A 10,501-nucleotide genomic window follows, 5' to 3' on the forward strand; every position below is an offset into this window, starting at 1 on the left:
AAAACAAAGTACTTGGCTAGACAAAATAAGCTACTGAGGACTATCAAACTGTTTACAAGAAGTAACCTATGATGTCGTGTTGTGAGGAGCAGAGCGCGAGAGAAAGGGAGGGGGCGCTAGAGCGGGTGATGCCCTTCAGTAAGCCACAAGCGAGACTGATCCGCGGCCCCCACATACGACAGAACTGACGGGGGTCCAGTGAAGAGAACAGGGCAGCGACCGAGAGAGAGAGAGAGAGAGAGAGAGAGAGAGAGAGCGGGAGAGACGCAGTCTGAATTACCTCAACTATCGCAGAAAATCGAGTGGATCGACAACATCGTCACGCACCAGACGTCTTCTACCGTGAAAGGTGGGCATCCACGGGAGATTTGCTTAACGTATATGTGTTTCTTGAAGAAGTAGCTTGTTTATTAAGCAGTGTCAAAACTAGGCGTCTGGTGAGAGCTTGTGGGGCACACTAATCCTCATGTTGTTTTGTGTCCGCTCGTGTCTGGATCGGATTGTTTTCCCCATTTCTAGATTATAGCTGAGTGTTGTCTTGGTGATTTTGTATTAGGTCCACTTTAGGTTTTAGCTGGTCGATGAATGCAAACACCTGTTAAATTCGACACAAGGTTTAATCGATACACCTATTTACTGTAACATGGCGATACACTTTTAAACGTGTTGAAAAATTCTCGTAAGGTGTGAAATGGACATGTTTCCTTTTCAAGCCAAATGTATTGGGTTTTACTGGCGTGTGGGCTGAGATTCAAAAATATAACAAATAAGCTATCCTTCACACAGTGTGTATTTAACTTGTTGTTTTTAAACTATATTTTCTTGTTTGATACTGTTTTGAGGTCAGATGGCCAGTTCAATATTTTTTGCACTGTTACAAGATTAGCCGACAGTGTTTTGTGCCTTGTTCCTACGAGCAGGCGTAATGATAAAAGGCAGTCCAGTCTTTCATGCTGATGGGTGAAGTAAGGTTTTGGCTCAGGAAGTATGGTCTAGGCTCATTTTGTTGAATACAGTCTAGAAATAGCAAAAATAGCCTATTCTAATATTGCTCGCTCTCTCTCTCTCTCTCTCTCTCTCTCTCTCGCTCTCTGTGCGTGTGATAAGTTTCGGTATTCACTGCATTGTTTCGTCGTGAATGAGTTATTTGGCATTGCAGGTAAAGAACAGCACTAGGTACATTAGTTTATACTTATTGGTTTCCCCAATTGATGCTAATAGGATAAAGAGTCTAGCCCACACCACATCTCTCCAGGAACAGGTTTGATTTACCAGCTTAGCGCTGACCTGCATAGAGTAGGTTAGTTTAACAAACGTTGGGATGACAGTTGTGTGGGCTATACTTCACGTCCGCTGTCCGAGGTGCTGACATTAATCCTGCCTTGTAGGTGATCGAAAGCGAAGGGAGATGGGCGTGGCCACGAATACTCTAATCCTTGCGTGCTTTATGATCGCCTTGATCGCACGGGCCTGGTGTCAAGAAGGGGCGTGTCTGCCGGACGGAAGACATAAAAAAACGCCGAGTCCAGAGCCACACCTGAAGGAGTGTTCTCTCTACACAGAGAGTAAGTTTTAACTGTCACATGTCAAATGTGTCTATTAGCGAGATATCTTTGGTGACAGCCGATGTTGGCATTTCTATTCAGGAATTACATTAATATATTTTGTTGCTGGATTCATGTATATTGCATGTTTGTATTTCAAATATTGTACACCTACTCTTCCTTCTATTAATGCATGGGGGAGTTTTTGTTTGTGTCAACATGACATGAGACTAGTAGTTAAACACCCAACATAGGCTGTCAGCAGCAAAGACATCTTTCAGAAACATATATCTAGCTTTAAACCATGTACCCTAATACATATCCTGTATTTGAAACTGTAAAACTGCTGTGGATGACAAGTAGCCTAACACCATCTCCCCTTGTGATAATGAATCTCCATCCATCTCATCAGATGCGTGCTGCACAGAGGATGACATCCATGATCTCATGGCCCCTCCTGCCAGTTCGGAAAAAGCCCACTGGGACAAATGTGGAGCTCTCAGCCCCATGTAAGCCCCCCCCCCCATCTCTCTCTTCTCTCTCTCCCTCCTCTCTACCTCCTCTCTCTCTCTTCTCTCTTTCTCTCTCTTCTTTCTCTGTGAATACATCATGGTTAGCTCAGCTACACATTCCAATACACATAATGCAATCATGTGGGGCATAGTGCAATTGGATTGCCTGTGCCTATAACTTGTTCCCATACCCTTTTTTCTTTCTCTCTCTCTCTCTCTCTCTCTCTGTGTGTGTGTGTGTGTGTGTGTGTGTGTGTGTGTGTGTGTGTGTCTATCTCTCTCTCTCTCTCGTCATTTTAAAATGTGCCTGTCTTTCAGTTGCGAGAGTTTCCTGAAGCGAGTCATCTGCTTCTACCGCTGCTCTCCGGATGCTGCGCGTTGGCCACACCCCCAGCGTGGTTCCGCCCTCAAGGCTGTGCCACTGTGTCACAGCTTCTGCAAAGGCTGGTGAGGCCACACGCACCACACGCACCACACACACACACACACACATCTCCCGCCCACAGCTCCAGGTCATAACCGACGACCTTCTGAGGCAGACGATGCACAGTCTAACCGCTGCAGGGGGAGGACTGTAATGAGTGTGGGTGGTTTACAAGTCACAAACATAATCTGCATAAATGAATTCAATCCAGAATAAGCCTTCTCCTCAAAGCCATTTTGTAGCTTCGAGTGGAGCTTTAAAGGCATTGGTAAGCAAAAACAAACTAGTGAAATCTTTAAGGCACAACATGTAAACAGTTTTTTGGCAATCGAAGACAAGACCAGCCCATATTATCATTAAGTATGAAGCCATATACAACAAAAGTGATGTCTGTTTTAGGTATGACGCCTGCAGGATGGACCTGACCTGTGCCCGAGAATGGGCCAGCGACCCTCGAGGGCTCAACTGCACCGGGAGCTGCGTGCCCTACCAGCAGGTGAGTCTCTGGGTCGGGATCAGCTGCAAGGCAAACTAGGAAATATCCCGCCTTCAGAGGCAGAGCAGAGTGCTCACACACACACACACACACACACACACACACACACACACACACACACATGGCCAGTAGATGTCACGACTGGCAAAGAGGAATAGAAGATGGACGATTATCAGGCAGCTGAGAGTCTGAGAAGTCTGAAGAGGATGAGGAGCAGCAGAGAAGACAGAAGAAGAACAGGAGATGGAGGAGGAGGACGAGGGATTTGTTAGAGATTGTTAGAAAAATTATCGGAGGAGGTGAGATTTGAGGTGAGATGTAGGTGCGAAGGAACAAGGGAATGTTTGCAAGGATGAGAGGGAGTGAAACGTACACTTTGTGTGTGGGGAACTCAAGAGGAGATAGAAGGAGTGGAGCTATGAGAGAAATCCAATGGGGAGTTAAATATAGATTAGGGAGGGGTGAAGAGGCAAGAGGGGAGAGAGAGTGTTTGTGTGAGAGTCAGCCAGAGAGAGAAAGAGAGAGAGAGAGAGAGAGAGAGAGAGAGAGAATGTGTGAAGTAGTGTGTATGTAACAAAAAGGACGAACCAAAAGCTAGAGAACAGGGAGGAAGAGGGAGAAAAGGATAGAGGGACAGAAGATGAAGAGAGTGGAGTGTGAGACAGTGAAGCACGCTGGAGCAGACGAGATCCCGTATGCAAAGAGGCAGAGTGACCTAGGGCTGGTGCACAGCTGGGACCGCACATGAGAGGCTGCCCGACACACACAGACACACACTGGCCCTGTCAGTTCAGATCACCATCCCTGACCACGGGGCCTGGTGCGGGTGTGTGGGTGTATGTGTGTGTGTTCTGTGTCTGCAAACATGTTTGCATCTCTCTCTGTGTTTACTGCATGTGAGTCTTCTCTCTCTCTCTCTCTCTCTGTGTATGTGTAATGAAAATAGAATTGTAAGAAGACAAAAATAGCATGCTTTGATAAGAGTCAGTTACATATTATGATCTATTGTGTTACAACAGGCGACGTTGGAAAGCATGAAATGGCAAACACATATTACCTTTAGTGCAAATTGGCTGCCATTGTTTTGAGACTCCAGGGTTTCAATTCGACTTGTTTTTCTAAAGCCTAGAATTGTGTGCTTAGTATTCCTGCTACTAAGTAGATTTGTGGCATCGTGATCAAGCTAAATCATATATTTGATATTGATGATTACATAATGTGCATAATTAAGCAGGCGTTCACACACGCACCCCTACACACAAACACAGACATACACACACATACACACAGTTCACATTAAACAAAAGCACATTAATGCTTTATCCCCATTGTCAGTAGCAAGTTTGTAAAAGGAAAGTGATTAGGTGCTGTACACAGATCCAAAGCTGAAAAGCTGTAATTTTCCATCTACGGGGAGATGTGGGGAAGCCAACTGCACCTGTTTGCAGGCCTGTCTAATCAAGATGACAACATTGCTGTTTGCTGCTAAGGGGGCGGCTGTTCACAGTACAGGCACACCAAAACAGAAATATAGACAGCAGGATGAAAGATCCTCACAGAAGCTAAGACAACTAGACAAGCACACTGACACAAAATATGCGCCTGTGTAATTTAATATTGCTTGCACACACATTAGTTGAGACACAGCTAGCATGCATGAATGCCTCATACCTCCACTAAATATGCCATTAGTACAATTGCTATCATTATGACATACAAACAAGTTTGAGAAGGATACAAAATGTTTTTTTGACTTGCACAGAAACAGCCGAGCCAAAACTTGTATAGCCCTATAATCGTCTCTTTTCATTTAGCATTGCCGGCTATTTTCCATGGCTTCATTGGCCCCTGTCCTTCTCACTTCAGTGGCCCTATCAGGTTCCGCAGGCATCTTACCATCACACTGTCACATGGACACCCACCCCTCTCCACAGGCTCTGTTGCCGGGCCCCAAGGCATCTCCACGCCAACGTCGACATGGACAGACAGCTTGTCAACATGCATGAACCAGAGAGTTCCATGACTCTCTCTCTACTGTCTCTGTCGCTGTTTTTCTCACACACGTGCACACACTCTCAGACACATGCATGCACACTCACACACACACACACACACACACACACACACACACACACACACACACACACACACACACACACACACACACACTATCGACTTTTCAAGACAGATAAATATATACATTCCCATTGTACAACGATAGCTGTGCACAAACGTAAACCTGCACGCAAACACAATTATCATTGCACAACCAAGATCTGCCACTGTAGAGCTTGTTGCCTGCTACAAACACTACTGAAGACCAATTAGTGCGAGGGCCTCCTTGTCCGGCGAGGCCAGCCATGTGTCACTCACACACTCTGGACGTGTGAAATCAGGCGGCCTGCTCCACTTCACTCTGCTCGGTCGCACGAGGACACAGCTTATGTTGTCAGCAAGCCCCGATCTGTGGCAGAATGACAGTTTTGTCCTTCTTAGTCAGTCGATATATTCGCCAGGCGTATTTTTCTCCCCAGAATGTCCTGAGTGACTCACTCATAATCCCCTAAACAGACAGTGAGGGAGCGAGGGAGTGAAAGGAGAGAGAGGAGGAGGTAATGAGAAAGCATGAATGAAGGGAGAGAGAGAAAAAAGAGACAGAGACATCCAAAAATGATGGGCTACAGGGGACAGATGAAAAAAAGCACCTACATGTGTTAGTGAATCACTTCTGAAGTGTAATTCTGAGGATTTGCCTGGAAGGATGTTTGTGGGACAGTGGGCAGTTACAAAAAGTCGTTTATTTTGTAAAGATGGAGAAGATTGAGGTCAGTGTCTAAGCAGCTAGACTGACAAATCTAATTGGAACGTTGCATCTTTTGAGTAAGCATGTTATGGTATTGCAAAAAATGTCATATTCCCCTAAAATATGCCAGTCCAGTTTTGCATCTAAAGACTGGGTGGGTGCGCTGAGAAGTATCTGTGACTTTCTGTGAGCTTTTTAGTGGACTTATATCACTGTCAGAACAGCTCATCACAATGATTTATCAAGATATGCATCTGTTATTTTGTGTATGCACAGCACAGTGTATAAGCGTGTGTGTGTTTTTGTGTGTGTGTGTGTGTGTGTGTGTGTGTGTGTTGACCAAAGGCAGGGACTTCTAACAAACCCAAATGCAGAGCTATTTGGTGCTCACCCCAGCTCTTTCCATGACTTTTGCACAATGCAGCTTTAATCCCACTTCCTGTTATGCAAATGAAAATGGTGCACAGTTACTATTAGTTCTGTGTTACTTTGGAAGCCAGTGATTTAGGCCTTATCCCTGGGAATAAAGTCTCCACATGGCTGTCTGACCGCTATAATAACACTAACTGTGTTCTGAAGAGCCTGGGTGTTCTGTAGCCTATGCTTGATTCTCGTGTTCCCTTGATTCTCACGTTTCAGATGTACCAGCACGGGCGTGATCTGTGTGAGAGCCTGTGGGGCGATGCCTTCATGACGGTGGAGGACGAGGCCAGCAGCGATGGCGGCGGAGAGGAAGGTGGCCACACGTGCGGCTGCCTTAACCTCAACCCCTCCGACCGCGATGCCATCGCCGCCCTGCGCGCCCGCGAGGAGGACCCGGAGGAGCTGGACACCACCAAGATGGGCCTGCCCCAGTACCGCGCGCCCTGCTCGGCGCCGGCTGCGGTGCTGCCCCCGCAGTCCCGGAGGTCTGGCAGCAACGGCATCAACACCATCCTGCGCAAGCGCTCCGTGCCACTGGCCGAGAGCGACGTTGAGGGCAGCGGCAGCGGTTTTGAGGGCAGAGTGTGAGCGTAGAGCCTGACCATGTGTGTGTGTGTGTTTGTGTGTGTGTGTCAGCAGTCTCCTTCCTCTCTAACTAACCAAACCTCTCTCAGACTAGATATCCCCATATCATAATCCATGTCATGTGAATCCATCCTGTACTTAATCCACCGATGTAAAGGCTCAGAGTCTCTCAGTAGAAGTCCTTCTCTTACTTGTTAAGACATCAGACTGCCACTAAATGAGGGATTTTGGCATTTTAGCTTCCACTCAAGCAGGTAAATAACAAGTGTTAGGTTTGCAAGATTTGCTCTGATATTACAGAATGCATCTTCCTCTAGTTATACAGAGAATTTACCAATTCTGTCGTATCGCATAGTCATGATTTTGTCTCAAAGTGCATGAAATAATTTGGACCAGATTTTATTGTCATTTACAAGTTGCATAACTCCCTGGCATGGGGGTTGTCCCTTGGAGAGGGGGAAGCGAAGGTCGGTGCAGAATCCCGGACACACAGCCTGCCAGACCCCCCTACTTATAAACCTTTCTCTAGCTAGACAAATCCTCTCAATAGTCCAGACGAGGACAAACATGGTGTATTAGCTGGCACTTTGCATGACATCTTGATTTTCTGCTGATGTACATACTGTTGCTGAAGCTTTTCAGTTCAAACGGAGAAAACTGAAGGCACTTTGAAAGAATGTCATTTTGTCAGGTCCATGGCCATCAATAGTGTAAGGCGGTGGTGTTCAGTTTTGTAAGCAGCCATAGACGTTTTTATTGAGCTAGAAAGGAATTTTCTTTTGAGTCTGTAGAAATGACAGCTGGTGAAGATAGCAGAGGAGACTGTATTAGTCTGAACTGTCAACGGATTTATGTGTCAGACTGTGTTTAGATCTGTTTAGATTGTCTCTAGAATGGGCCGCTGTCATAGCTTATTGTTAACATCAAATTGAACGAGATAGAATGTGGGGTACAGTTAAGGAGAACCTGTCTGTCTGAATACAACTGGAACCTGTTTGTCTGAATACAACTGGAACCTGTCTGTCTGAATACAACTAGCCAAGTGAAAATGTAATGGTAATGCTGTAATGTTTCCGTGATGTCCTCAATAAAGGCTCTATTTCTACATCCTCCTTTTGTTTGTTTCGATTCAAAAGGTCAGGTAAACCTCACTTGTCTACTGAATAAAGGTCAATTATCCACAGGACATAGAGATGAGATGTAGGTCAGACCTGATTGCAGAGCCTAATTGCTTTTTTATCGTTTACACGGGAAGATCTCATTGATTTTGCATGTTGTCTGATAAAGGAAAGGATGTTTAAGCCTGTCACACTATGCTGCTCACCTATAAACCATAAATGGCTTTGGATACAACTGACAGCTAAATGAACAGATGAAAATGTCAAATAAAGTCTATATTCTTCAGAAATATAATGTCATTTTGAGAATACATTGTATTTCTAGCATTCCTGGGACAATAGTTGATATCCACATTTAGAGGAAATTGCATGGATATCATGATAAATCCCTGTCAGTATTTGAGATGTTATGGGGATAGTAATAACTTTGGAGCTATGCGATAATTCTCTGGATTTCCCTTTACTAAGTGGGACTGTTGTAGAATTTCTAGGAAATCAAAAATGATTGTCTGTGGAATTAACAGACCTAGTCATATAACAAATAGTCCTTGTAGCAAAAATGATAAAATTCTAACAGAAGGTAAACTCAGAACTTTGCCATACCAGAATGTAGTAAGTATAGCAAAAGTGCAGAGAATATCTGACACAAACAGCAAGGCCAAATTATACATGACCTTTGACCAGGAGGAATTGTAATCTGCACAGCTTACATAACTCAGCCTTACTCCTTACCACACGGAAAACAAATGAAACCACTAAATCCAGTGGAGGTCATCTTTAACCTACTGAGAATAAAAATGTATACCCTAATGCACTACAAGTACAATACTATGTTCATCATCTGTGTGAAACATCACGACACTGTCAATGTTACAAATCCCAGTTTTGCTTTCTTCAGACAGAAGAGAGAGTTGGAATTTGAGGAGGTGGGGGGATAAGGGCCTGTAATCCTCCTTCTCCGCCCACCCCCCTTAGTCCGTTTCCTGCAGGGAGACATGTCTCCATCCTTCCCCACCCGTAAGCCTGTCAATCAAGCCTGACCTTTCATTGTCACAGGCAGAAGGCGATCAGCACAAGCATTTGGCTCTGAGTGACGGTGAATGAAAGAGCGTAAGCTACTGGGAATGAAACACGGCAAATCGCTGTTGGATTTTGCAGTTCAACTTCTTATATTAAGAAATGCCTGAGCTGATTACCTCTCAGATAAATAGCAGTATTGCGAGAGAATGCCTTGGTATTTGCCAGGATTTACAGTTAAGTCTTTTCTCATTTATTGGGGCCCTGCTTTGTTTGTGTTCGGCTGTGTTGTTTGCCTCTATCTGCATGTGTGTGTGTGTGTGCGCATGTGAAGTGCGGTGAGTTTGTTAGGGCACAGCATGATAGATATGCGTTATGAGAAATCGCATCTGTGTGTGGAAAATCTGGCTAAAATCAACGTCTGGCTAAATGACATTTACATAAACTATGGGTCAATCCAGACCACTTCCCATTTGGACTCCAATTTAGACCTTTCAATGGCATTCAAAGGGCACACAGACACTCACACAGAGACAGACAGACAGACACACACATGTATATGAGCATGCACAAACTTTAACTAATGTCTTTGTGCAACCTTTGTTTTGCCTGCACTGCTTGAAGCCGTTGCTGATGCCGATGTGTCCTCCACGCTGTCTGGTAACTCAGGAGAGGAGTCGTCCTATCACCTTGTTGCCTTGCATTACTGTAATGTCCCCCAGTGCAGGCGTGCAATGGGAACTGAAGGAGCTGCCTTGTATATAAGTATATATACTCTTTTGATCCCGTGAGAGAAATTTGGTCGATGCATTTATCCCAATCCGTGAATTAGTGAAACACACACAGCGTACACACAGTGAGGTGAAGCACACACTAATACCGGCGCAGTGAGCTTCCTGCATCAACAGCGGCGCTCGGGGAGCAGTGAGGGGTTAGGTGCCTTGCTCAAGAGCACTTCAGCCATGCCTACTGGTCGGGGTTCGAACCGGCAACCCTCCGGTTACAGGTCCGAAGTGCTAACCAGTAGGCCACGGCTGCCCACATGGCTGCACTTGTGTGTGACAACATGACTGAACTCCACACTGGCAAATAAAATGCTAAGACTGTAAAGGCCATTCTGGAATCTGGAAAACACACTCACACACTTGCTCACACACACACACACACACACACACACACACACACACAAACACACACACACACACACACACACGCACGCATGCACGCACACACGCACACACGCACACACGCCCGTACATACGTACGCACACACACACACACACACACACACACAGTGTCCAACTAGGTCCACAAAACTCTCAAATGATCACCAAGGTCAGTATTCACAGGCAACCACTGGTGTGTCTCTGACTTAGCCTGGGAACACCCAGACCTTCACAACTGTACAATTGGGAGTGGGTCTCTAAAAGGTTAATTGACTTACAGCAGGGGCTTAACTAGCAGTGAGAAAAAACTTCAATTGGTGCATTAAACTTTTACCAAATTGTTTCAAAAGTGCAAAGCAATCATGTAAACGAAGGTTTTACATGGTGTTGTTTACTCAATTCCAAGGAAATAC

At 45.3% G+C, this 10,501-nt stretch overlaps 1 protein-coding gene across 1 annotated transcript; it reads left to right on the forward strand.

Annotated features, from left to right (window-relative positions):
- The first annotated feature begins 238 nt into the window (after positions 1 to 238).
- On the forward strand, positions 239 to 7,820 carry rtbdn (retbindin). Its single transcript, XM_076266880.1, has 6 exons — positions 239 to 349; positions 1,389 to 1,565; positions 1,957 to 2,053; positions 2,375 to 2,503; positions 2,880 to 2,976; positions 6,419 to 7,820. Exons 2-6 carry the CDS (start codon positions 1,409 to 1,411, stop codon positions 6,788 to 6,790), a joined length of 852 nt encoding a protein of 283 aa, XP_076122995.1. The 5' UTR covers positions 239 to 349; positions 1,389 to 1,408; the 3' UTR covers positions 6,791 to 7,820.
- The last annotated feature ends 2,681 nt before the right edge of the window (positions 7,821 to 10,501 follow it).

Source organism: Alosa pseudoharengus, unplaced genomic scaffold, assembly GCF_046254945.1.
Source record: "Alosa pseudoharengus isolate Yale_2024_CS ecotype anadromous, Long Island Sound unplaced genomic scaffold, YU_APseudo_1.1 YU_APseudo_1.1_scf_4, whole genome shotgun sequence".
In the NCBI taxonomy this organism is placed as follows: domain Eukaryota; kingdom Metazoa; phylum Chordata; class Actinopteri; order Clupeiformes; family Clupeidae; genus Alosa; species Alosa pseudoharengus.

Coding starts and splice junctions, on each gene's coding strand:
- rtbdn (XM_076266880.1), top strand. CDS start 1,409: ATGGGCGTGGCCACGAATACTCTAATCCTTGCGTGCTTTATGATCGCC. Junction 2,054..2,374: donor TGTGGAGCTCTCAGCCCCAT/GTAAGCCCCCCC, acceptor CCTGTCTTTCAG/TTGCGAGAGTTTCCTGAAGC. Junction 2,977..6,418: donor GCTGCGTGCCCTACCAGCAG/GTGAGTCTCTGG, acceptor CTCACGTTTCAG/ATGTACCAGCACGGGCGTGA.